This window comes from Ovis canadensis, chromosome 3 (assembly GCF_042477335.2).
Source record: "Ovis canadensis isolate MfBH-ARS-UI-01 breed Bighorn chromosome 3, ARS-UI_OviCan_v2, whole genome shotgun sequence".
NCBI lineage: Eukaryota > Metazoa > Chordata > Mammalia > Artiodactyla > Bovidae > Ovis > Ovis canadensis.
The window spans coordinates 210,836,574-210,864,280 of record NC_091247.1 but is presented as its reverse complement, the minus strand read 5'-3'; the positions used below and the strand labels follow the sequence as shown (position 1 = coordinate 210,864,280).

Below are 27,707 nucleotides of genomic sequence, written 5' to 3'. Positions count from 1 at the left end.
GATACAGAGCTAAATTGAGCAGCAGTAAAACAGTTTCCTGTGTGGCTACATCCAGAGCACTCTTATTCTTGAATTCTGCTCTCACCTGTCAGAGTCTCTCATACAACAGGCAAAGGCATTATTAGCCTGTGTATTTCTTTTCTTGGCTTATTTTCTGGGCTCTTGATAATCAAAATTCTTAAATTCAAACTGCTGTGATAAAAGATAAGATTTCTTCTTCCGAGGATATATACACAGACTCTGCAAAAGTTCAGACGCTGTCTTCTAAAAATCAGGTATTTGTTAATTTCCCAGATTTCTATTGTTTCTCAACATGTATTTTTGGAATTTTGAGGGAATTTGGATCAAAGAAACTAAAGTTATAGATGCAAAAACAAACTTGTATATCAATATATAGATATGTTTTTAAAATAATATAATTTTATATGATTATATATAATTTTCAATCATATATATATGCACATTTATATATCTCTATAAATATCATTTGGAAGTAAAGGAAATAAAAGTGTGAGTGACAGAGTGGGGAAACAGAACAGAGAAGAAAGGAAGGGAGAAAGAATTGAAGAAAAGAGTGATGCTATAAGAGAAATCAGATGAATTGGAATAAGGAAGTGATTCTAATTATTATCTAATTTTAGTAATTTAACTGATACTATTTAATATGACATTATTATTATCACTGATACTATTTAATTTCACAGTTTATGATACCTTGACATTATTAATTGGTATAAATTTGAGGTTTAGAGAAAATAAATGAGGAAATATAAAATTCTACCAGGGTAAAGCATAATTAGACATAATTAAACTATGCATAAATTGGATATATTATCCTTTAGTAAGGGCATAAAAATTTTTCATAAAGATTCCTATGAAATTTTCTAAAATGTTTAATCATGAAAAATATTTTTCAAATTTTTTCAAATTAAAGTTTAATACACACTTACTTTTTATACTTCATATATAAATCTAATAAACAATTACAGCAGTAACAAAGGTTAATAAGATGTGTCAAGAAATTTGATGTATGGCAAAACAAACACAATATTGTAGAGTAATAAACCTCCAATTAAAATAAATAAATTTATATTAAAAATATGTTGGGGAGACATTAATGAAAGATAAGGTAAAAGGAGATAACTAATTGGATGGTGACAAGTGAAAAATAATGAGAAAAAATGGAAAAAGATGAATTGTTATTGGAGGATCTGGAAATTTTATTAAAGGTGGTAGAATTTGGTCTACAGATTCATTATGAGCAAATAGAGGAGGAAAATGTACTTGAGAAGGAAGAATTTGAGCAAAACATTGAAACTGGAGACGTGCTTGTGGTATGTTGAGAAAGAACAAACGTGTCAGCGGAATTATGGGGAAAATGAAAATATATTGCGTTGAAAGATGAGACTAGAAAGAAAGCAGGAGCAGGTGAAACTGTGAAAGAATGGAAGTGCCAAGCTATAAGGATAAATTTTAGTCGAAAGAATTCAGTAAAGGCATCAGATCATCTTTTGCATTTTTACTTATAAATAAATGATAGTAACAGATTTGCAATTGTGAATAGGCAATATTTAAAAGGCCAAAAATAATATACCATAGCAACTACTTTGCATATGTGCTAAGTCGCTCAGCTGTGTCCAACTCTTTGTGACCCCATGGACTACAGCTCCCCAGGATCCTCTGTCCAGGGGATTTTCCCAGCAAGAATACTGTAGTGGGTTGCCATTTCAGCCTCCAAAGGATCTTCCTGACCCAGGGATTAGACCTGCTTCTCCTGCATTGGCAGGTGGATTCTTTACCACTGAGCCACTTGAGAAGTCCTACCAACTCATTAAGTAACAGTTAAAAATTAATATTTCTTCATTCTTAAAATATTTTCATATTTGTAATTATATTCTAATCAATCAATAGTTATTCAAATTCATTCCCAATATCATTTTATTCAATACCAATTTTACTTATGGATTTCACAATTTACATGAATTTAAAATGCAATTTTTGGTTCATTTTCTTGTATCTCTGCCTTTCAGTAATGAGTGAAGAAGTTGTAACTTACTCCAATTGGCCATTTCAACCATCATCTCAGCCACAGAAGAGGCAAAGACTTGAAACTACCAAGAGAAAAGGTCTTTCATGTTTTCTACTTAAAAATATACAGAATTATTCATTATCAGGCTCACATGCACACACACATGAGCTAAATTTTTTTCTCTTACTAAACAAGGAAAATAAGTGCTTTTGAGGGAAGACTATATTTTTCCCCATGAGAGTCATCACTGTAACTATGTTGTAAACATAATATCAGCATTTTTAGAATGAGTGAAATGTTTGAGGATCGAAACATGTTGTTTATCACTTCCTATCATTTAAGATATCAACACTATATAGTAGGATATTTGAGAAATAGAGAAGTGAGCAAATGAAGAGATAATTTCATTATTCAAACACAGTTGCTGTGATTCAGGGACTATTTTTCTTGTTTTCCTGGTTTGTGTATTTGCTGGCATAGAGTGTTCAAAGTATACTTTCTCAAGTGCCATGCTTCTTGATACATAAACGCCAATGTTATTACTTTACTGGTGCATATGATTATATGGAGTTCAATGATATATCTTCTTATCATTTAAAATTTGCTTTCATTTGTACTTTTCCTGTTGCTAATTTGCAGTCTTCATATGTTTTAAATCAATATGTGGAATGATTAGAAGTGAGCTGTGTATCAGTGTGCTAGTTCTATTTTGTCTTACATAAAATGGATATTCAGTACTTTGGCTAAGATGTATTATTTTAACAAGGACCTCAATTGATTATTTCCAGTTTTTTTAGATTGTTAATTACTACAATACGGTTTATGATATACAGACTCACCATGAGGTTAATAAAGAAGTATTTTTAAATTTTGCTTAATATATTCTTAACAAATTTTTAAAGACCCCTTAATATCTAATACACTCTGCTTTTATAGATTCAGAAATTGTTTTCTTTTTAAAATTCTGATGAACAATTCATCTTACCAGTGTCTATACTTCTTATCAATGCAGTTACTAATAGATTTGTATGGGGAAATCTACTGGTTTGGGAAAACTTTATTAATGATATTATTAATTGTATGTATGTGCATAAGTATGTATAAAATGACATACTTCACCACAGTTCATATTTTGCCATGGATCAAATAGAATGACTTAGAGTCATTATCATGTCTTTTTAAGTTTATTTTTACCTAACAAAGCTTCTTAGATTTTCACTGTGAAAGAACTTTATAGTTCTTTCACAGATGGAAATCAATTACCAAAAAACTCCACAAGGTAAGTTTCATGCTTATACCCAATATAAAAATATAAACAGAGACATGATGGTTAAATGTTCTGGAGATTAGAGTATGTAATTGATGGAAATCAATTTTTAGCCGAAAAGACCCAGACCTTTTCTTTTTCTGATGACAACAGGTGGATTTTCTGTCCCTTCCTCTGTGGCATGTATCCTGTATTGGTGGATTTTATGTGTGAGGAAGTTTCTTCTCTCTGCCCCAGCTAAGGTCTTCTGCTTTGTACAATTTCAGGATTTTGGGAAGAAGCTGGTTTTCTGTCTCTTCTCTAGAAGCAGATGGCTTTTGCCTACTGCCAATGCAGGGTATAGGGTGGGCTTGTTTTTTAGTAGCTAAGTTGTGTCTGATTCTTCACGACCTCATGGGCTGCAGCTCGCCAGGCTTCCCTGTGCTTCACTACCTTCTGGAGCTTGCTCAAACTCATGTCTATTGAGTTAGTGATGCCATCCAACCATCTCATCCTCTGTTGTACCCCTCTCCTCTTGCCTTTAGTCTTTCCCAGCATCAGGGTCTTTTCCAATGTGTCTACTCTTTGCATCAAGTGGCCAAAGTATTGAAACTTCAGCTTCATCATCAGTCCTTCCAATGCATATTGATTTCCTTTAGAACTGATTGGTTTGATCGCCTTGCTGTCTGAGGGACTCTCAAAAGTTTTCTCCATCACCACAATTTGAAAGCATCAGTTCATAGTCCTTCAGCCTTTGTGGTCCAACTCACATATCCATACGACTACTGGAAAAACCATAGCTTTGACTAGATGGACCTTTGTCGGCAAAGTAATGCCTCTGCTTTTTAATACACTATCTAGGTTTGTCATAGCTTTATAGGTTTCTCAGGAGGCTGGTAAGGTGATCTGGTATTCCTATCTCTTTAAGAATTTTCTACAGTTTGTTGTGATTCATACAGTCAAAGGCTTTAGTTTAGTCAATGAAGCAGAAGTAGATGTTTTTCTGGAACACTTTGCTTTTTCTATGATACAACAGATATTGACAGTTTGATCTCTGATTCCTCTGCCTTAAAGTCTGCTTTTAGCCTTGAAGATTTGTTGAAATTCTTCACTCTCATATGGCTGCCACTTTTCCTCCTATGCTTTGCCAAAGGTGAAGTAGAGTTTGCGTGCTGTCTTTCCGTAAAATCGGGGCTTTATCTCTTTAGAATTCAGATCACCTGATCACTTTATCAGTTCAGCTGCCTCATTCCCTCAATATGAGTTATGATTTTGTAGATTGCCTTCCTTTTCTCTATTTTTAGGATGTGAGCTACATTGCTGTAGAGTTTACTGCACCTAAAACAGAAGCAGAACTCTGAATAAACATTTAACGTTGATGTTACAAGATGTATTCATCTCTCTCTATATAGGTCACCCTATTCCACATTCTTTATGGAAATATGTTGCTGTGTCTCTGTGGATCATTTGCCTGGGGCTTCTTCTGTCTGTTGGATACTTGGTCACTGAGTGTGAGTCAAAATATGAAATATTTCATTATTCACATAGTGAAATATGTTGAAGATAATACATCATTTTGATCAGCTCTATTTCTTAACAAAGTAAATATTCTCTGCACAAAAGTTAATTTCTTAGAGACATATAAAAATGTCCATTTTTAAGCGTATCGAGAACATTACATACTGCCTTACTATTTGTTCTCATGTTTCCTTTACCAGAAATACCTTTAAATTTTTTTTTTCTCTGTGAAAAAGCTTTCTTACACTGTTATCAGAACAATATTTCTTTCTTCTTTGATTTATGGCTGTGTAAACTTGTTGTATGTGTACTATAATTCGATTTTATGATTATGACTTTATTACATTTAAGTTCTTTGAAGTAAATAATGCTTCATTCATCATTTTTTGTAGCTCTGAATTTAGCACAATGTTTTACCTATAAAAATGTGTCACATTTTTCTTTTTGAGTTTAAAACTGACCTTTCTGAGTTCTCTTCAGTGAATAAAAAGCCATTTCAACCAGAAGGATGTCCAGGAAATAGCTCCTCCAACAAGGAAACAAATAAAACAGGTAATTTTGGTTGAGTCCCTGAGTTATAATTTTATTTGCAAGTGATAAGAGACAATTAACTTTTGTTTAATGCATGTAACTGGATATGTGTAAATATATATATGTCAAATCTATTAAGACTCAAATGATGATGGCACTATTAAATGACAACCTGAAGTTAAATAAAATATTTCCATAAGGTATCATCATTTTGGGGCTCATCTATATGATTTCATTTATGTATTTCTTATTGTCTTATTTTTGAAACTTACAGCTTTTTAAAGATAATTATATACATATTTTATTTTCATGTGAAAACAAAGAAAGAATATTATGTTGATAATTTTAATAGTCATATACACTGGATAGGTTTCCTGACACATTTCTAATTTTGTCATTAAAAATTATTTCCTAATATACAGCTTATGACTCTAAATGTTTTCAATGAACTGAGTTATTAACTTAAGATAAATTTAACACTAAATTTAAGTGCACACAACCTATAATGTAAAAATAAAAAAGTGTTTTTGCTTGTAGATGGTAGATTTGCTATGTCAACCTACAGACGTGATTTGCACTGATGGAAATAATTCAGTTATATTTTAAATTTTTAATAGTTTGGAAATACCATACTTGTTCAAGCAACTGGCATCAGTATGGAGAAAACTGCTACTATTTTTCAAGAAACAGTTTTCCTTGGAAAGAATGTCACCATTATTGCACTAATTTACATTCTGAATTTCTTAAGTTGAATTCTGAAGAAGAGATGGTAAGGACAAGATTTTGTTTTATAAATTTTGGTATCAGAAAATTTTAGGATGACAACAATCACTAAGGTTTTGTATTCTTCTGAATTACTTTCCATACTGTAGTCACCAGACTCTCTGCAATTTGTAATTTTGAATGTGTACTTCAGTAAAACCTGAGTGGTTTTCCTCTAGCACTTGGGGTAAAGTCTAAGTAAAATGTAGACAAGATCACTTGTACTCTGATTTCTGCCTGTTTCTCTATCTTCTTCTGTTGTTAGGGACACTCCATCACGCTGTTCTAAGGAAAGTGTGCCATGGTCTCCAACTGTATTGAAGTTATTGAGATTGATCATGGTCCCCTTATGCTCTTTTATGTCCTTGTTCTGTTTACCTGTGACAAATTTTATTTCCTCTACCTCCTATCCCAAACTATCATCTCTCAGTTAATACATCTTGTTTTAAGATTTTAGCTTACTAAACGATCCACTTGGAAAACATCCTTAGTTCACTAAAATCTGTTTAAATTTCCTGTTAATTATTTCTCTCCTTCAATCCTGTATTTCTGTTCTTCTACCATGTGTCACTACTGCTTATTACATAAGTCAATGAATATTATTCATTTTTTCAGTGCCTAATTTGAGCAACTACAGTTTTAAGATTTTATGCTTACTTTTACAACTCATGACTTAAGAAAATGACTAGAATAAAATATGTACCAAAAAAATACTCAGTGACTAAGTTATTAGCTCTGAGCATCCAGGTTATGGCTGAAGAGTTTAGGGTTAATCCCTCCAGATTCTTTCAATATAAAGAAGAGAGAATCCAAAGAGAAGTAAAATATGCATATTTAAACTATTATATTCCTCTTTTGCAAGAAAAGTTCCACTTTTTTATTTACTTTCCTCTTTCTCTCTGCAGAATTTTATAAGAAAATTGTCAAAAATGCAATGTGGTTTGCAAAAAGAAAAGTTTTCAATTAGTTTATACTACAACAATAAACGACTGAACTGGGTTTGGCTAGATGATACAAAACTTACCCTGAACAAGTAAGTCTCTTGCTGTTTTAAAATTTCAGTACCAAACAATATTATTTTCTTCCATATAGAAATATTTAATGTGGATCTGGGTAGCATTTATAACAGACGCACCTGTAAGAAATCAATAAGTAAAAGATAGGAAAGATGGAAAGCAAGGCGTAAAATACTTAGTAACATACTAAATACTATACTAAGTTAAATATGTTCCTTTCAAAGCTCATTGAAATTGCTTATTGAAGTATAATTATTTTGCAGTTTAATAAAAGGCAATTGAATAAATAAATTTGCATAAGATGACAAAGTGAGTATGCTTCAGATTTGTCATTTTAATTTCAGTGTAGTTTGTCTGACTGAAAGATGTGCATGTATTGAAATTTTCTTAAAATGTGCTGTCTAATTCTCTAGGACTCACCTAGTGTACTTTGTATAGTTTGCTGTCATAAAAAAATCACTACAAACTGGGTGGCTTAACACAACAGAAATTTATTCTCTCAAGCAGAGGGAACAGAGGTTTGAAATCAAGATCTTGGTAGAATTGGTTCTTTACTGGAAAGATCCTTTGTCTGAAGGAGCTTGCTAAACTTTTCCAGAGAGAAAGCTAACTGTTGTTGATGATTAAAACAATTTTTTGTTCTGTAAATACTGTGGAACTTGTTTATAAAAATGTTACTGTATAAAAGAAATACAGTAAATTTTCATGAAAATACAAGATATTCTGCCAATCCTTGGCATCATTTAAAGACAAGTCAGCCCTCTGTATCTGTGGGTTCTGAATTCTCAAGTTCAATCAACCATGTAGACACAGAGGACTGCCTGGGATTTGAGTATCTGTGGACTATGATATGTTGGGTATTCTAGATGAATCTCCCCACTCTCCACATCCTGGGTACAAAGAGAAAACTGTCTATACCTCCAACTTCCTTTGCTCCTTCTCTGCATCTCTCTGTGTATGTTGCTCTCCCATAAGGATATTCTTATTGGATTTAGGGTAAAATCCAATATGGTTTCATCATGATAGAAGTCATTTTTTTCTATTTTTAATTTATCTATTAAAATTTAAAAACAAATCTATTTATTTTTAATTAAGGATAATTGCTTTACAGAATTTTTCTGTCAAACCTCTACATGAATCAGCCATAGGTATACATATATCCCCTCCCTCTTGAAGCTCCCTCCCATCACCCTGCCCATCACACCCCTCTAGGTTGATACAGAGACCCTGTTTGAGTTCCCTAAGACATTCAGCAAATTCCCATGGGCTATCTATTTTCCATATGGTAATGTAAGTTTCCATGTTACTCTTTCCATACATCTCACCCTCTCCTCCACTCTCCCCATGTCTGTAAGTCTGTTCTTTATGTCTGTTTCTCCATTGCTGCCCTGCAAATAAATTCTTCAGTACTATCTTTCTAGATTCTGTATATATGTGTTAGTATGAAATATTTATCTTTCTGTTTCTGGCTCACTACACTCTGTATAATAGGCTTTAGGTTTGTCCACCTCATTAGAATGGACTCAAATGCATTTCTTTATGGCTGAGTAATATTCCATTGTGTATATGTACCACTACTTTATCCATTTATCTGTTGATGGACATCTAGGTTGCTTCCATGTTCTAGCCATTATAAATAGTGCTGTAGTGAATATTGGGGTACATGTGTCTTTTTCAATTTTGGTTTCTTCAGGGTATATGCCTAGGAGTGGGAAGGCAGGGTCATATGGTGGTTTTATATCTAGTTTTTAAAGGAAACTCCATACCTCCTTTCATAATGGCTGTATCAATTTACACTCCCACCAACAGGGCAAGAACTTTCCTTTTCTTCACATCCTCTCCAGCAGTTATTATTTGTAGACTTTTTGATGATGGCCATTCTGACCAGTGTAAGGTGATATCTCATTGTAGTTTTGATTTGCATTTCTCTAATAATAAGTGATGTTGAGCATCTTTTCATGTGTTTGTTAGCCATCTCTATGTCTTCTTTGGAGAAATGTCTATTTAGGTCTTTTTCCCACTTTTTGATTGGGTTGTTTGTTTTTCTGGTATTGAGTTGTATGTGTTGCTTGTATACTTTGGAAATTAATCATTTGTCAATTGTTCCATGTGCTATTATTTTCTCCCATTTTGAGGGTTATCTTTTCACCTTGTTTATAATTTCCTTTTGCTGTGCAAATCTTTTAAGTTTAATCAGGTTCCACTTGCTTACTTTTGTTTTAGTTTCCATTATTCTAGAAGGTGAGTCATAGAGGATTTTACTTTGATTTATGTCATCGAGTATTCTGCCTATGTTTTCCTCTAACAGTTTTATAGTTTCTGGTCTTACATTTAGTCCTTTAACCCATTTTTAAGATGCAAAAACCATCAACAAAATTCTAGCAAACAGAATCCAACAACACATTAAAAAGATCATACACCTTGAGCAAGTTTGGTTTATTTCAGGGATGCAAGGATTCTTCAATATACACAAATCAATCAATATGATACACCATGTTGACAAATTGAAAAATAAAAACCATATAATAATCTCAATAGATGTAGAAAAAGCCTTTGACAAAATTTAATACCCATTTATGATTAAAACTCTTCAAAAGATGGGTGTAGAAGGAACCTACCTCAATGTAGTAAAGACCATATATGATAAGCTCATAGAAAACATAACTCTCAATGGTGAATAACTGTAAGCATTCCTCCTAAGATCAGGAATAAGACAAGGGTGTCCACTCTCACCACTATTATTCAACTTAGTTTTGGAAGTCCTAACTATAGCAATCAGAGAAGAAAAAGAAATAAAAGAATCCAGATCAGAAAAGAAGCAAAGCTCTCACTGTTTGCAGATGACATGATATTATACATAGAAAGTCCTAAAGATACTATCAGTAAATTACTAGAGCTAATCAGTGAATTTAGAAAAGTCACAGGATACAAAATCAATACACAGAAATCACTTACATTCCTATATACTAACAATAAAAGTCGGAAACAGAAATTAAGGAATCAATCCCATTCACAATTGCAACAAAAAGAATTAAATATCTAGAAATAAACCTACCCAAGGATGGACAGGGAGGCCTGGCATGCTGTGGTTCATGGGGTCACAAAGAGTCAGACACGACTGAGCAACTGAACTGAACTGAACTGAAGGAGACAAAAGAACTGTATACAGAAAATTATAAGGCACTGATGAAATAAATCAAAGATGACATAAATAGATGGAGGGATATTCCATGTTCCTGGGTAGAAAGAATCAATATTGTGAAAATGACTATATTGCCAAATGCAATATACAGATTCAGTGTGATCCCTATAAAATTACCAATGGTATTTTTCAGAGAACTAGAACAAAAAATTTCACAATTCATATGGAAACACAAAAAAACCCAAATAGCCAAAGTAGTCTTGAGAAAGAAGAATGAAGCTGGAGGAATCAACCTTCCAGACTTGAGATTATACTACAAAGTGACAGTCATCAAGACAGTATAATACTGGCACAAAAACAGAAACATAGGCCAACAGAACAAGACAGAAAGCCCAGGAATAAATCCATGCACCTATGGGTATCTTATTTTTGACAACGGAGGCAAGAATATACAATAGGGTAAAGATGACCTTTTCAATAAGTGATGCTGGGAAAACTGGATAGCTACATGTAAAAGAATGAAATTATAACACTTCCTAACACCATACACAGTAACCTCAGATATGCAGATGACACCACCCTTATGGCAGAAAGTGAAGAGGAACTAAACAGTCTCTTGATGAAAGTGAAAGAGGAGAGGGAAAAAGTTGGCTTAAAGCTCAACGTTTAGAAAACGAAGATCATGGCATCTGGTCCCATCACTTCATGGGAAATAGATGGAGAAGCAGTGGAAACAGTGTCAGACTTTTTATTTCTGGGCTCCAAAATCACTGCAGATGGTGACTTCAGCCCATGAAATTAAAAGACACTTACTCCTTGTAAGGAAAGCTATGACCAACCTAGATAGCATATTGAAAAGCAGAGACATTACTTTGCCAACAAGGGTCCGTCTAGTCAAGGCTATGGTTTTTCCAGTAGTCATGGATGCGATGTGAGAATTGGATTGTGAAGAAAGCTGAGCGCTGAAGAATTGATGCTTTTGAACTGCGGTGTTGGAGAAGACTCTTGAGAGTCCCTTGGACTGCAAGGAGATCCAACCAGTCCATTCTGAAGGAGATTAGCCCTGAGTGTTCTTTGGAAGAAATGATGCTAAAGCTGAAACTCCGACACTTTGGCCACCTCATGTGAAGAGTTGACTCATTGGAAAAGACTCCGATGCTGGGAGGGATTGAGGGCAGGAGGAGAAGGGGACGACAGAGGAGGAGATGGCTGGATGGAATCACCGCCTCGATGGACGTGAGTTTGAGTGAACTCCACGAGTTGGTGATGGACAGTGAGGCCTGGCATGCTGCAATTCATGGGGTCGCAAAGAGTCGGACACGACTGAGAAACTGAACTGAACTGAACACCATACATAAAGATAAACTCAAAATGGATTAAAGACCTAAATGTTCAGTTCAGTTCAGTCACTCAGTTGTGTCCGGCTTTTTGCATCCCCATGAACTGCAGCACGCCAATGTTCCTGTCCATCATCAACTCCCGGAGTCCACCCAAACCCATGTCCATTGAGTCAGTGATGCCATCCAACAATCTTATCCTCTGTCATCCCCTTCTCCTCTTGCCCTCATTCTTTCCCAGCATCAGGGTCTTTTCAAATGAATCAGCTCTTCGCATCAGGTGGCCAAAGTATCGGAGTTTCAGCTACAACATCAGTCCTTCCAATGATCACCCAGGACTGATCTCCTTTAGGATGGACTGGTTGGATCTCCTTGCAGTTCAAGGGACTCTCAAGAGTCTTCTTTAACACCACAGTTCAAAAGCATCAATTCTTCTGCACTCAGCTTTCTTTATAGTCCAACTCTCACATGCAAACATGACCACTGGAAAAACCATAGCCTTGACTAGACAGACCTTGGTTGGCAAAGTAATGTCTCTACTTTTTAATATGCTGTCTAGGATGGTCATAGCTTTCCTTCCAAGGAGTAGTGTCTTTTAATTTCATGGCTGCAATCACTATCTGCAGTGATTTTGGAGCCCAGAAATACAAAGTCAGCCACTGTTTCCACTGTTTCCCCATCTATTTGCCACAAAGCAATGGGACCGGATGCCATTATGTTAGTTTTCTGACTGTTGAGCTTTAAGCCAACTTTTTCCCTCTCCTCTTTCACTTTCATCAGGAGGCTCTTTAGTTCATCACTTTCTCCCATAAGGGTGGTGTCATCTGCATATCTGATATTATTGATATTTCTCCTGGCAATCTTGATCCCAGCTTGTGCTTTCTCCAACTCAGCGTTTCTCATGATGTACTCTGCATATAAGTTAAATAAGTAGGGTGACAGTATACAGCCTTAACATACTCCTTTTCTTATTTGAAACCAGTCTGTTATTCCATGTCCAGTCCTAACTGTTGTTTCTTGACCTGCATACAAATTTCTCAGGAGGCAGGTCAGGTGGTCTGGCATTCCCATCTCGTTCAGAATTTTCCACAGTTTATTGTGATCCACAGAGTCAAAGGCTTTGGCATAGTCAATAAAGCAGAAATAGTTGTTTTTCTGGAACTCCCTTGCTTTTTCCATGATCCAGTGGATGTTGGCAATTTGATCTCTGGTTCTTCTGTCTTTTCTAAAACCAGCTTGAACATCTGGAAGTTCATGGCTAACGTATTGCTGAAGCCTGGCTTGGAAAATTTTGAGCATTACTTTAGTAGCACGTGAAATGAGTGCAATTGTGCAGTAGTTTGAGCATTGTTTGGCATTGCCTTTCTTTGGGATTGGAATGAAAGCTGACCTTTTCCAGTCCTGTGGCTACTGCTGAGTTTTCCATATTTGCTGGCATAGTGAGTGCAGCACTTTCACAGCATCATCTTTCAAGATTTGAAATAGCTCAACTAGAATTCCATCACCTCCACTAGCTTTGTCCATAGTGATGCTTCCTAAGGCCCACTTGTCTTCACATTCCAGAATGTCGGGCTCTAGGTGAGTGATCTCAGCATCATGATTATCTGGGTCATGAAGGTCTTTTTTTTTTTTTATAGTTCTTCTGTTTATTCTTGCCACATTTTCTTAATATCTTCTGCTTCTGTTAGGTCCCTACCATTTCTATCCTTTATTGAGCCCATCTTTGCATGAAATGTTCCCTTGGTATCTCTCATTTTCTTGAAGAGATATCTAGTCTTTTCCATTCTGTTGTTTTCTTCTATTTCTTTGCATTGATCGCTGAGGAAGGATTTCTTATCTCTCCTTCCCATTCTTTGGAACTCGGCATTCAAATGGGTATATCTTCCTTTTCCCCTTTGCTTTTCACTTACCTTCTTTTCACAGCTATTTTTAAGGTCTCCTCAGACAGCCTTTTTGCTTTTTTGCATTTCTTTTTCTTTGGGATATTCTTGATTCGTGTTTCCTGTACAATGTCATGAATAGCTACATGTAAAAGAATGAAATTAGAACACTTCCTAACATCATACACAAAGATGAACTCAAAATGGATTAAAGACATAAATGTAAATGCATGTATTTTTTAATTGAAGGGGATTTGCTTTACAGAATTGTCTTGGTTTCTGCCAAACATCAACATGAATCAGTCATAGCTATACAAATGTCCCTTCCCTCTTGAACCTCCTTTCCATCTACCTCCCCATCCATACCTCTATATATTTGCAGAACCCCAGTTTAAATTCCCTGAGTCATACAGCAAATTCCCATTGGCTATCTATTTTAAATATGGTAATGTAAGTTTCCATGTTACTCTCTTCATACATCCTACTCTCTCCTTTCTCCCTGTCTCCCCATGTCCATAAGTCTGTTCTCTATGTTTGTGACCTCATGGCACTAATCTTAATTGCATCTACAAAAAAGCTATTTCCAATTAAGAACACATTTTGAGTTCTGGATGGGCTTAAATTTTATTGATGAATTCTATTCAACCTTTGGCTTGGATCATGGCTCAGATGGTAAAGAATCTTCCTGCAATGCAGGAGACCTGGATTCAATTCCTGGGTCTGGAAGATCCCCTGGAGAAGGAAATGGCAAATTACTCCAGTATTCTTGCCTGGAGAATCCCATGGCCAGAGTAGCCTGGAAGGCTACAGTCCATGGGGTCACAAAGAGTCAGACATGACTGAATGACTAATATTTATTCAAGCTACTTCCTACACTCAAAAAAAGGATTTATGGGCCTCAATTCCCATGATTCATTAGGGTATCTGGAAGTGGAGATATAAAATATATACTAGTGCACATACACAATTGTGTAAAAACCAGTTTAGCAAGACCATGGGAAATACTGAACTGCCAATACTCTTGTTCCCCAGTTTTAAGCTCCACAGTTTAAAATATAGTAAGTAATTGATAGTGCAAGCTCTTAAGTGTCTTGGATTGATGTCTTGGCTCTGCCATTAGGATCATAGTCTTTTATCTAAACTTTCTGCTTTGGTTTCTATTCCATTTTCTATAAGATGTGATGAATAATAGAACCCACATCATAGCGTAGTTGTGAAAATACAGTAATTGATAAATTAAGCATGTGAAAAATGTATGGTTCTTTAAGAAAATAAAGTTATCTCTCCTTCCTCCTCCTCTTTCCTCTCCTACCCCAGATCTTAACAGTAAATTAATGTCAAATAAAATTTTAAATAGGTGAATCTAATTTAAAAATGTGATTTCAGGACTTCCCTGGTAGTTCAGTGGTTAAGACTCTGTGCTTCCACTGCAAGGCATATGGGTTTGATCCCTGGTTGGGGAACTAAGCTGTGTGCCATGTAGCTTGCCTAAAATTAATAATATAAAAGTAAATAAAATAAAATCTAAATTAAAATATTATTTCTACCATAAAATATTATGACTAAAATATGCAAGATTTCTTCTAATATATCCATTTTTAACAGACATGATTTTCTAACATAATTTGTGTTAAATTAAAATTTTGGATTTACTTAAAATTCTGAGTGATTATATATTCATTTCTAATTGCTGTAAATGCATACCCCTTTTCAGGAATTATGTGATCTATTTCTTTAAATGTTTATAAATTTCTCTGATTCTCACTGACATATCCACATATTTAATCTTTTAAAACTATTTTCTAGACTTATTAGTAAAGAGGAATCTGATGTTTGCTCTGGGGTAAATTTTCCCAGGAGAGAATGAATTGTCATTAATGATTCATGACAATTTTTTTTTACTCTATATATAATAAAATGTTTACCAAAACACTAATGTATAAACAAAATATAGTAGACCCCTGTGAAGATGGAAGATACTTTGAAATTATCTGAGGTCAAGAGATGAAAGTCAGAATTGAAGGCATTATTAACATCCCAATTCTAGATTTAATATTAAATTTCAGATGACAAAATATTCATTATTTTATTATTAGAGAACTGGGAAAATGATATTTCTACTTTTTTATAAGTATGTCAAAGTATTATGAATTTAAAAAGTACAATTGATACATAAAGCAATTTCAGAACTTAATGGAAAGTATTTTGTTTTCTAGGCTTCAACTTCCAGGACATGAGAATGCTAATAATAAATGTGCACACATAAAATACGGCCAGATAATTGCTGAAGATTGCCGTAGTAGTGGTTATTGTATCTGTAAGAAGACAATATATTCAGATTAGATAAAGTGCCTGAGATTTTCCAGTGAGATGACCTCAACTATGTAAAAACGTGTTTATCTAAAAATAGATGTCATTAACCATTGACGTCTATATGTTATTCTTTAACTTTAATCCATAATTTGCAACAGGATTGATACAATAAACAGTATTTTAGTAACATTGGATAATTGCTTTTTAATTTCTAAGTTGTGTTTGACTCTTTTGTGACCCCATGGACTGTGGTCTGCCAGGCTCCTTTGTCCATGGGATTTCCCAGGCAAGAATACTGGAGTGGGCTGCCATTTCCTTCTCCAGAGATCCTCCTGACCCACAAATCAGACTCACGTCTCCTGCATTCCAAGCACATTCTTTACCACTGACCCACAGGGAAAGCTCAACATTGGATAGTATAGAGAAAATAAAAAATATGAGGGAACATTATTGAGATAGAAGTATGAAGGAAATTCCTCTATTACTGGGAAAGAGATACTAAATAAATCAAGTTTTATTCAGGTCTTCCAGTACTTTCAAAATAAATTTTATCACTTTAGCCTTATGCTTTTAATTTTATATAAAACACAATTCTTTCTTTGCCTTATTATGGTCATCTATCAGAGAAATAGTTAAGTAAGAAGACCCCGATGCTTGGAAAAATTGAAGGTAGGAAGAGAAAGAGACAACAGAGGATGAGATGGTTGGATGGCATCACCAACTCAATGGACATGGATTTGGGTGGACTCCGGGAGTTGGTGATGGACAGGGAGGCCTGGCATGCTGCGGTTCATGGGTTCTCAAAGAGTCGGACATGACTGAGTGACTGAACTGAACTGAAGAAGATAAAATTGTCTCATAAAATGAATCTCAAAGAAAAATTGCATTTTTGATAAGCTAGAAAATAATGGTTTAAAAGTGGTTATAGAGAGCCAGGAGATGTTAAAAGTTTGTTAGCCACAAAAATTATCAATACAATGAATGAAAATGGATAGTCTCAGCTAGAGTGGAATAAATAGTATTTATTTTATTCAAAAACAAGAATTTTTTTCCTGTCACTGGTCAGGACAGAGTTTTAAGGACTGGAGATCCACATTTGTACAAATCAAAGAACTATGTCTACTTTCATAGAGCTTTCAAACTAAATGAGAGGGCAGATACATTGGTAGATGCATAATGTAAATAAAATAAGTTCTTAGAAAGGGGGAAAAATAGTGAAAAAGTGAAAAAGTAGTTATCAGATTATAACAAAGAATTTGATCTAGACTGAGAATTTAGTGAAGAACTTCCTGATATGGAGAGTTGAGAAATAAATAATTTTATTTAAAAAAAAAGGAAAAGGATCTGGGAGTTAAGAGTATTTCAGAGACAAAAAAGAAACAACCAAACTGCAGGTGGAATGAAGATCAGTGTGACTGAATCCCAGAGATGGAAGGGGAAAACAGTTTGATATAATCCTAGAGGAAGAAAAAAAAAAAAACAGAAAACACAAATCTTTGAAAACTGCGAGAAATTCTTGACTTCTTTAGGGTATTTTCAATCTTGAAATTCACCCAAGATTTGAGAGCCTACCTAAATGGGAAGGAAGTCCAAAAAAGAGGGGATATATATTTATGTTTAGCTGAATTACTTTGCTGTACAGAGGAAACCAACACAACATTGTAAAGCAACTATACTCCAATAAAAATTGATTTTTTAAAAAAGATAGAGCAGAGAATCCAAATCCATACACAATCACAAACAAGGTTGCTAAAACTGCCAGATGACATGGGCCACAGACAAAAATTATTAGATACCTAAGGAGCACAATTTCTCTAAAAAATATACCAAAATAAAAATTCTAGTTCATACAAATATAGTGGCACAATTTTAATAATAATTTTAAAATGGTTATTCTAGGAAAGCCTCAGTGAAATGAAGGAGGATATGGTAATATAACAGAGACTCAAAATGTACATTTCTGCTTCCAGATATAATGTAGACAAAAAATGTCAAAACAGAAAAAGAAAGACTTTAAAAAATTTTTTTAAATACATTTTTAAGGCATTAAAGGTCTACAGAAGGATTACTGTGCTTAGTTGTTCAGTTTGTCGCACTCTTTGTAACACCATGAACTGTAGCCCACGTTCTTCTGTCCATGTGGATTCTCCAGGCAAGAATACTAGAGTGGGTTGCCATGCCCTCCTCCAGGGCATCTTCTCAACAGAGGAATGGAACCCAGATCTCCCACATTAAATTAGTTTAAATTCCAGAATAGGGAGGATTAGTTATCAATTTGTCACTGTTGCTACTGTTTTTGTGTGTGTGGATCAGATCTTGGCCAAAGCAGACAGCCTACGACCAAAGAAAGAGAACCTGAAAAGCTTTCAGTGGTTACATAGACTAAAATGACAATATTAGAGATTTGAAGATCCTCAAATTGTCATCTTTCCCACAAGCCATTTGTTAAAGTCTGAGATAAAACTGAGACAAGACTTTGAAACAAAGTCAAAAGATTCTGAGGGGGAAAAAAAAGAGAAACCCCCCAAAGTTTTCCTACTGTTTAGGAAGCAAAGACTAACCAGTAGAAAGAGTTATAAACTGCCAGGAGTCAGCGTGAGGAATCCCACCCGTGGCAAAGGTCATGAGGAAGGAAGCCTGACAAAACACAAAGGCGGGGATCAGGCTTCAGGGGTCCCCCCCTGGAATTTCCTGAGCATCTAACCCCAAAATCAGAGTCTGCCTGCTTTACTATATTATGCTTTTCACCTACTCTTCTGACATTAACAGGGCGCTGTCCCCCCACCACCTTTTTTTAGGAAAAAGTTAATTTAGAGCTTTTAGATAATAAGTCTCCTGGGCATAATAAGAGTGTTTCAATCCAAAAACCCCTCTGATGGCTCTCTAACTTGCCTTACCCGGACTTTTACAACTACGCATGTGATTGTTTACAGCCCCTCAACTGTGAGAGGCACGGGAAGCCTAAAACATAAAGCCTTTAAAAGTTATTACTCTAAAAGTTATTAGAGTAGTGCTGGTGTAAGATTTCACTGTTGAGCCAATGCTTGTTGCTAAGTTCCCATATCTCTTATCCACTGTGCACCTGAGAGCACATTTGTTAACATAGTTAGAATGTAAGAAAAAACAAGTGTAGCCTTGAAACTAACCACATCAGACTTTTGAGCTAATTGGTTCTTTCTTGTTGTAACTTACTGCACCTTTGCTTCCTGAAAATGTAACTTTGTTTGATACTTTCTGAGGCTGACATAGATTAGAAATATAAAGAAAAAACACTTCAAGGGAAAATAAGTTTTCTGGTTGAACAGCCTTTATCAAAAGAGGGTCTTAAAATGTTTCACAGGCCTCCAAGGCCAGAAGATAGTGTACACAACATCGTTTGTGGGAAAGGTATAAAAGTCCTTTTAAAAAATAAAGTTATTGGGCCTCTCTCACCAAAGCAGCTTGGTTACCCCGTGTCTTCTTTACTCTATTTTCTGGCTGAATTCCCATCTGGGGCATGGAGGCTTGCGTGTCTACTTACTTGCCCTGGCTTCTAAGACCCACGTGAGAGGGAGCCCAAGGCGGGGCACCCTCCACTATTCAAACGGGTGCCAGTAGCCTAACGTAGATGGTGCAAACCTCTTGTCTTGAGGTTTTATTAGTTCTCCACGTAACCCAAGTTATTCAGCCTCTTTTCTCCACTAATTTTCCTACTACACTATTCTTTCCTAATCTAATCTTATATTTCTAATTAAATAAATCTCTCCTCCCCGACTCCATCCACCCTTCGAATTCCCTGGATCCACCGGGGCTGAACCCCGGCAATAAACAAACAAAAAACAGTATATAGAAACCATGGATGGAGTAGTGAACCAAGATTGGAGACCTGCACCAAGGTCACACCTGTGACAATGGGTCTGGGAATAGCTAAAAAACAAGTTAAAAAGCAAGTTTGTCCTTTAGTAGAAGGAAGGCATAGCTTCAGAACACACACACATAAAAAGAATTGGAGATTTTACTGTTTAAAAGTGGAGGTGGGATGACAAAGCTGAAGAATAGCAGAGTTTTAAACATTTATTTTATTTATTTTTGGTTGTACTGAGTCTTCACTGATGCACATGGGCTTTCCCTAGTTGCAGAGAGTGGGGGCTATTGTGTAGTTGCAGTGCACCAACTTCTCACTGTGGTGGCTTCTCTTGAGGTGGAGCACAGACTTCAGGCACATAAGCTTCAGTAGTTGTAGCTTGCAGGCTCTAGACTGTGGGCTCAATAGTTGTGGTGCACAGGCTCAGCTGCTCCAGGGCATGTGGAATCTTCCTGGATCAGGGATCAAACCCGTGTCCCCTGAATTGGCAGGTGGATTCCTATCCACTGCACCACCAGGGAAGTCCAAGAATAGTAGGATCTCACATACATGACTGGTAAGACCCTCAAGATATCTACCAAAATTTGATGCTGTGTGTAGTAAGATGGTAAGTAATTGAAATGAAAATAAGAGAACTGACTTTCTCATAGATTACAGAGATAAAATAACTGTGAAAATGAAAGTGTTAGTCACTTAGTTATATCTGACTCTTTGGGACCCAATGGACTGTAGCCCACCAGGTTCCCCTGTCCATGGGATTCTCCAGGCAAGAATTCTGGAGTGGGTTGCCATTCTCTTCATTAAGGCATCTTCCCAACACAGGGATTGAACCAGGTTTTGCTGGCAGATTCTTTACCACCTGAGCCACCAGGGAAGCCCACAACTAAAGTGTTACTCAAACTTAATCCCTCTAATTCCCTAATTAAAGTGACACATTCCCAGCCTATCCACTTTAAAGAAAATTAAAAGATGAATCACTTTATGGTGAAAGTTAACATCATCTGGACCAATGTGGTTGTTTTATACATGGTATTTGACATACAATCAAAAAATCACAAGACTTCCAAAAAGGCAGGAAAATATTAGCAATAATCAAGAACAGTCTATACACACACACACACACACACACACAAGTCAGATACACAAACAGTTCATAAGTGGTGTTACCAGACTAGAACTTTAAATAATTCTATACTGTGATAGTAGCCAGTAGCCATATCACTTAGTCATGTACAGTCCATGGAATTCTCCAGGCCAGAATACTGGAGTGGGTAGCCATTCCCTTCTCCAGGGGATCTTCCCAACCCAGGGATTGAACCCAGGTCCCACATTGCAAGTGGATTCTTTACCAGCTGAGCCACAAGGGAAGCCCATACTATGATAAATGTGTTTAAAAATTATTTTAAAAAATAGACAGGAATAGATGTAATTAAGATGTGTTAAGAACATCACCAGAATTTTTTTTTTTGTCTCCAAAAACAACCTAATGGAGATTCTAAAGCTGTAATATCTGAAATTAAAAACTCAGGGGATATACACAATGGAGTATTACTCAGCCATTAAAAAGAATACATTTAAATCAGTTCTAATGAGGTGGATGAAACTGGAGCCTATTATACAGAGTGAAGTAAGCGAGAAAGAAAAACACCAATACAGTATACTAACACATATATATGGAATTTAGAAAGCCATTAACGATAACCCTGTATGCGAGAGAACAAAAGAGACACAGATGACTAGAACAGTCTTTTGCACTCTGTGGGAGAGGGAGAGGGTGGGATGATTTTGGAGAATGGCATTGAAACATTTATAATATCATATAAGAAATGAATCACCAGTCCAGGTTCGATGCAGGATACAGGATGCTTGGGGCTGGTGCACTGGGATGAACCAGAGGGATGGTATGGGGAGAGGTGGGAAGGGGTTTCAGGATTGGGAACACATGTACAGCACTAGCAGATTCATGTTGATGTATGGCAAAACCAACACAATATTGTAAAGTAATTAGCCTCCAATCAAAATAAATAAATTAAATTAAAAAAAACAAACTCAGGGGATAAATTAAATATCAATTTGAAGTGGAAAATAAAGTACTGGTGAACTCAAAGACTGGTCAATATAAAAATACACAAACTCAAGCACAGAGACAACATGAAGTAGAAAAAGAAAAACAGGTCTATAGAAGAACAAAATAGGTCACACACTCAACAAGACAAATTTATATAGAACCAGAGTCTTGAGGAGTAGAAAAAGAACAGAACCAGTAACACCCCCCTCGCCCCTCATCGTCCCAACAAAACAAAACGTCAGTATAAACAAAAGCAAAACCGTACCAAGGCACATGTGCCAAGTTCTTCAGCCATGTCTGACTCTTTGTGACCATGGACTGCTGCCCACCAACCTGTCCATGGGATTCTCCAGGCAAGAATACGGGAGTGGTTGCAACGCCCTCCACCAGGGGATTTTCTGGGCCCAGGGATGGAACCTGTGTTTCTTGGGACTCCTGCATTGCAGGCTGATTGTTTACCCCTGAGCCACCAGGGAAGCCCATAACAAGGCATATTATAGTCAAAATGCTGACAACAAAGTTGAAGAGAAAAATTCCAATAATAGCCAAAGAAAGAGAACATCAGTAATCCAAGCAGTTAACAGAAATAAGGGAAGGCAGAATTTAATGCTATTTCACTTTGAAAATGACAAAAAAAAAACCCTACCAAAATAATATTTCATATCCAGTAAAAATATCTTTCAAAGATTAAGGTAAAATAAAAATCTTTAAGGAAAATCAATTTTTGGCAATTCATCAATAGCAGCAGGTCTGATAGTAATAAAGGTGATAAGAAATGAAGGCTGATGTATATATGAGCAGTGTTCAGATTTACTGATATATTAGATGTGGTATGAAAGAGAAAGAGGGACTTCAAGGATGACTGCAGGGTTTTTTTGTTTGTTTCTTTTAGCTTTGCATTTTGACACACACAAAAAAACCTGAAAAAGTATATGCACACACTTACATATATATCCTTTATCCAGACTACTTCTATGTTAAAATATTATCATATTTGTTCTCTCTCTTCCCCTCTTAGATCATTCCCCACTTCCCCTCTTAAATATTTGTCTTTGTCCAAGAAATCTGGAGGATAATTTTTCAAAATTTTTTGATAAGTGGATTGAAGCTGCTTTCTTTTGGAAGATATTAGTATTGTTAGTAGGCAGACCATTGTTCTCCGTGAACACTTTAAATAAATTTTTGAATACAATACCCTTGGGCTTCGCTGTCAGGCAGGCTTTGGGATATAAACTAAAAAAGAGGGCTGATTTGTGATTACAAATGCTTAATGGAGATTTTTACTTTCTCTTTTCATCAGAGGTCAAGACTAGTGCAGGGAAGACAAAACTTGACCACTGTCCACCTTAGGTTTTCACGTGGGTCTCTTGAATCAAACACTGACTAACAAGAGAAAAAGTTTGCTAACACATGCAATGCACATCATTTGCAAAGTTTGCTAACACGTGCAATGCACATCACTTGGGGGAAACCTAAATGGAAGAGTTGTTCAAAGTGAGGATTTAGAAGTGCAGGTTATGTAGCATCACAAAGGACAATAAATCTGTAGAGAGATATTAGATAAACAATTTTAAGCTCCCCAGGGCAGCAAACTGTTGGAAGGTAAATATCTGGGAGGAAAGTAATAAAATAAGATTTAAGATTTGTCTGGTGCTGTCAGTGGGCAAAAAGGGTCTGTTTTCAGTCAAATGAGAGTTTATAGCCTGACTTTACATGGAAAAAAGAAGAGTAAAGAGACTTTGTTTTCTGTATTTGCTGTTTCCATTTGTTTTTTTGTTTTGTTTAGATGATAAAAGGAAACCACCAACAGTTTTTTTTTTTCTCTCACAGGTTTTATTGAGATATAATTGACACATAATGTTGTATACATTAAAGGTGTAAAATGTGATGCTTTACACACATATATTATGAAATGGTACTACAATAAGCTTAGTTAACACATGTATCACTCCATATAATCACCAATTTTTTTTGTTATGGTGTGAAAATATTTCAGATTTACTCTTTTAGCAACCAACTTATATAGCAAATCCCCAGAACTTATTCATCTTATATATTTTCTATTTTACTTTTTAAAATTAATTTTATTAGAGTATAGTTGCTTTACAATGTTGTTAGTCTCTACTGGAGAGTAAAATGAATCAGCCACACATATACATAAATCCCCTTCCTTTTAGACTTCCTTCCCTTCAGGTCACCACAGTGTATTAAGTAGAATTCCCTGTGCTATACAATATCTTCTCATTAGTTATCTGTTTTATTCATATTCACCTTATAATTGGAAATTTGTACCTGTGACCAACATCTTCCCATTTTCCCTCCCCCTAAGCCTTGGCAACCATGATTCAACTCTTTGTTTCTGTGAATTTGGCTTTTTTAGATTCCACGTAGAACTGAGATCATATAGTGTTTGTCTGTGTCTGGCTTATTCCAGGTCCACTGATGCTGCAAATGATAAGATTTCCTTCCACTCTATACCTGAATAGTATTCCCTTGTTTATGTATCACACTTTCTTTATGCCCTCATTTGTTTGATGGTTGACAGACACTTGGGTCGTATCCATGTCTTGGTTTTTTGAATTACCATGCTAGGAAAATAGGGTGCAGATATATTTGAGGTAGTGATTTCAAGTTACTTCTTAATTATTTTTAGCTCAAAATGGTTTTCATATCAAAGAGGCATATTTGGGGTGACATATTCTGATTTGCTTCACTAGCAAAGGTCATTGTTACTATTTCCTGAAATACAAGTTTTATTTCTTATTCAGTATATGAGATTGGGCTTCCCTGGTGGCTCGTGGTGAAGAACCTGTCTGCCAGTGCAGGAGACGTAAGAAACGCGGGTTTGGTCCTGGGTCTGAAAGACTCCCTGAGAAGAAAATGGCAATCCATTCCAGTGTTCTTACTTGGGAAATCCCATGGACAGAGGAGCATGGCAGGCTATAGTCCATGGGTTGCAAAAGAGTTGGAAATGATTTATTGACTAAACAACAGCAACAATATGAGATTGCAGCCTTTGAAGGTCCCAGGTTTAGAAAGAAAACTTGTATTTAATCCTTTAGTTAGGTGGCCCCTGAACTTTATGGCTTGTTTCACAACCATTAAAACAGAAACTAAGGTTCCCCAAGATTATTAAAAACCCTCAGAATGAAAGCTAGTTTCTGTGGTTGCTTTACTCTTAGGGTTTTCATTTTCACTAAATTCTAAGTTTCCACAGTGTTTTTACCATTGTTCGTTTAGCAGTGCTTTCTCTAAACTGTATACACTATATCATAAAACTTCTTTGTTGTTAGTTTCAGTAGCCCAATTTAAATTTCTTAATTTCTCCAAAGCTAACATATGTGCTTTTTTGTATGCTTTTTATGACTTAAAATTTTAATAAAATCTTAATGCAAACATGCCTGAATGTTGGTGGTGGCTTAGTCACTAAGTCGTGTCTGACTCTTGCGACCCCATGGACTGTAGCTAGCCAGGCTCCTTTGCCCACGGGATTCTCCAGGCAAGAATACTGGAGTGGGTTGCCATTTCCTTAATTCTGGGTGGTGCCTATTATACAAATTCAGGCAATGATTTGAAAACTTAAGTTGATCTAAGACATTCCTCAGCCCTTGATTGGCTATGTAGAAAATAAATAGTTTTCCCCATGGTATTTTATATTAATTTCCACCTAAAATGCTGTTCAGCCCACTTCTTAATGCCCTTCATAAAACACACAAAGAGTAATTGCCCTGAGAATAGAGAATAAAATAAAAAGTTATTACTAGTTATTACTCTGCTTCTCTCTCCACCACATCTTATGTTCCTCGTGTTCTCTATCATTCTGCTTCCACCAAACCAGCTTTCCCTAGTCACAGACTCTTCTAACAGCTACATGTTTGCATGTAGCATTTCATTTGCCAAGAATTCTGGTACCCTAAATGATTTTCCCAGACAGCTTATAGCCATTCTACAGGTTTCAACTCAGGCGTAGAGTTATTTTTCCCTAGAAGCTTTGTAAGTCTCCTTCAAATTCAACTGTTTATATTCTAAGTTTTGTAGCAATTAGTGCCATATTCTTATTGCAAGGAATAATTCAACTTCTGCCAAACATGTCATATGCTTTATTAACTTCATAGAGGAATTTTGAAGATTTGAGGGTGTATTTATTGATTTTTCAACTTTCACTTTGAAAATTTCAAATATAGAAAATTAAATGAAATCTCATATACCCTCCATCAAGCTTTAATTTTAAAAACAAATTCAAAAACCCTTTTTATTATGGAAAATTTCAAACATACACAAAACTGGAATAAATAGTGTAATAAATCCCCATGGAGTCACCAATTAGCTTGAAAAATTATCAACACATGGCCAATCACATCTCATCTATATCATTCTCTTGTCCCCTTTCCATTTTTTCAACCAGTAGATTCTTGTTGGTTATTTATTCTAAATATAGCAGTGTGTACATGTTAATCCCAAGCTCCGTTAAGTATCCTTCCACTCCCAGGTAACCATAAATTCATTTTCTAGGTCTGTAATTCTGTTTCTAGTTTGTAGATAAGTTCATTTATGTCATTTATTATTTACATTCCAAAATAAGCTATTTCATACAATAATTTTCTTTCTCTGTCTTCATTCAGTATAACAATCTCTAGGCCCATCTAGGCCCAACAAATGGTATTGTTTTGTTCTTTTTTATAGCTGAGTATTACTCCATTGTATATGTGTACCTTTTTGTTTTTATCTATTAGTTTTTATTCCCTGCAAAAATTTTTTATGTGCTATACATGAAAAAATTCAGTAACTATATAGAAGTTTCTTCTGAAGTTTTCTTCAAGAAGTGTATGGCGAATGGCTTTTGAGTCTTTGAATACTTCATATTTTATTAACTATAAGCTTTTACACAGTTCTCTGCATGCAGATGTATGTGTTTGGAGTTAAGCAATTTTCTGTATAAGCTTTAAAACTTGAGCCATAGACTGCACAGGTTCCATTCTGCATTTCAACCACTGTTAGTCTAGATTAGAGACAAGGACAAATTATATTCACAGCTTTATTAATGTAGAAATACAAACAAGAAATAATATTTAAATATAGACACTGAAATAATATCATTTTAGAAGATTTTAGGCCATGTGTGCTCTTTCTTAATTCATAGATATGCAAAATATGGCCAACTAAGATAATAACAGTAAAAATTGCATTCTATTATAAATTTTGTCACTATTTTTTGTACATTAAAAATTTGTCAATTTGAAAAGTCTGAAATCTTTTCATCTACGTATGTGAGTCAAAATGAAAGAAACAAAATTAAAACAAATACTTAGAAATGAATTCAGAATTCAATTTAGAAGTTGGCAGATGTCTCGTTTTGTGCAAAAATAAACAATCATCTTCAGATATATGCAATTTTTCTCAGTAAAAATATAAAAATAAAGTGTGAAATCCTCTAATATACATATCCAAGTGTGTGTGCATGCATGCTAAGTCATATCATTCCTCTCTGACTCTTTACAAACCCATGAATTATAGCCCACCAGGCTCCTCTGTCTATGAGATTCTCTAGGCAAGAATACTGGAGTGGGTTGCCGTGTTCTCCTCCTGGGGATCGTCCCAACTCAGGGACTGAACCCAAGTCTCTTAAGTCTCCTGTATTGGCAGGCAGATTTTTTTTACCAGTAGTGCTACCTGGGAAGCCTGGTAGTCCGTGTAGAGATTGCTATATGTATATATCTATTTTGTCCTAGGATCTTGAATATTTTGTAGTTATATAATTAATGTAACAAATGGTGGTTTGTTTTCTACTAGGAACCAGCAGGAAATTGAAAGTTGAAGAAAGAGTAATGATTCTACATCAGTGTGAAATTGAGAAAATGTAAAGTACAAGGTTTGATAGTATATGTATTTAAAAAGACAAAAGAACAAACTTTGTTAATATAGCAAAAACTAGCCATTGTAGGGGAAAAAGATCAAGATTTTTTTTAGTAACTGATCTTAGTTGGTCTCAATCTATGTACATTAAAGCCTCAATTTTTCTCA

At 35.4% G+C, this 27,707-nt stretch overlaps 2 protein-coding genes across 10 annotated transcripts in view; one reads left to right on the top strand and one right to left on the bottom strand.

Annotated features, from left to right (window-relative positions):
* On the top strand, nucleotides 1–27,707 carry LOC138437801 (natural killer cells antigen CD94-like). 2 transcript variants are annotated; one of them, XM_069585686.1, is made up of 7 exons: nucleotides 1–275; nucleotides 2,031–2,126; nucleotides 4,688–4,786; nucleotides 5,274–5,345; nucleotides 5,942–6,093; nucleotides 6,992–7,119; nucleotides 15,678–15,989. In XM_069585686.1, the coding sequence occupies exons 2-7, from the start codon at nucleotides 2,033–2,035 to the stop codon at nucleotides 15,802–15,804; spliced, it is 672 nt and encodes a 223-aa protein (XP_069441787.1). In that variant the 5' UTR covers nucleotides 1–275; nucleotides 2,031–2,032; the 3' UTR covers nucleotides 15,805–15,989. The 2 variants fall into 2 exon arrangements, with proteins under 2 accessions (XP_069441787.1, XP_069441788.1); XM_069585687.1 differs by lacking the exon at nucleotides 15,678–15,989 and adding an exon at nucleotides 27,477–27,707 and having other exon boundaries at nucleotides 91–275.
* Nucleotides 25,767–27,707, bottom strand: part of KLRK1 (killer cell lectin like receptor K1) — a 38,576-nt gene continuing 36,635 nt past the window's right edge. For all 8 annotated transcript variants that reach the window (XM_069585693.1, XM_069585695.1, XM_069585691.1 and 5 more), the window contains one exon: nucleotides 25,767–26,685. In XM_069585693.1, coding sequence (XP_069441794.1) covers nucleotides 26,568–26,685 — 118 coding nt within the window. In that variant the 3' untranslated portion in view covers nucleotides 25,767–26,567. The remainder of the gene's footprint in view (nucleotides 26,686–27,707) is intronic.

What these genes read in the sequence shown, in the direction of transcription:
- LOC138437801 (XM_069585686.1), top strand. Translation starts at nt 2,033, where the DNA reads ATGAGTGAAGAAGTTGTAACTTACTCCAATTGGCCATTTCAACCATCA. An exon ending in CAAGGAAACAAATAAAACAG is followed by an intron (nt 5,346 to 5,941) that starts GTAATTTTGGTT and finishes AATTTTTAATAG; the next exon opens with TTTGGAAATACCATACTTGT. An exon ending in ACAAAACTTACCCTGAACAA is followed by an intron (nt 7,120 to 15,677) that starts GTAAGTCTCTTG and finishes TTTGTTTTCTAG; the next exon opens with GCTTCAACTTCCAGGACATG.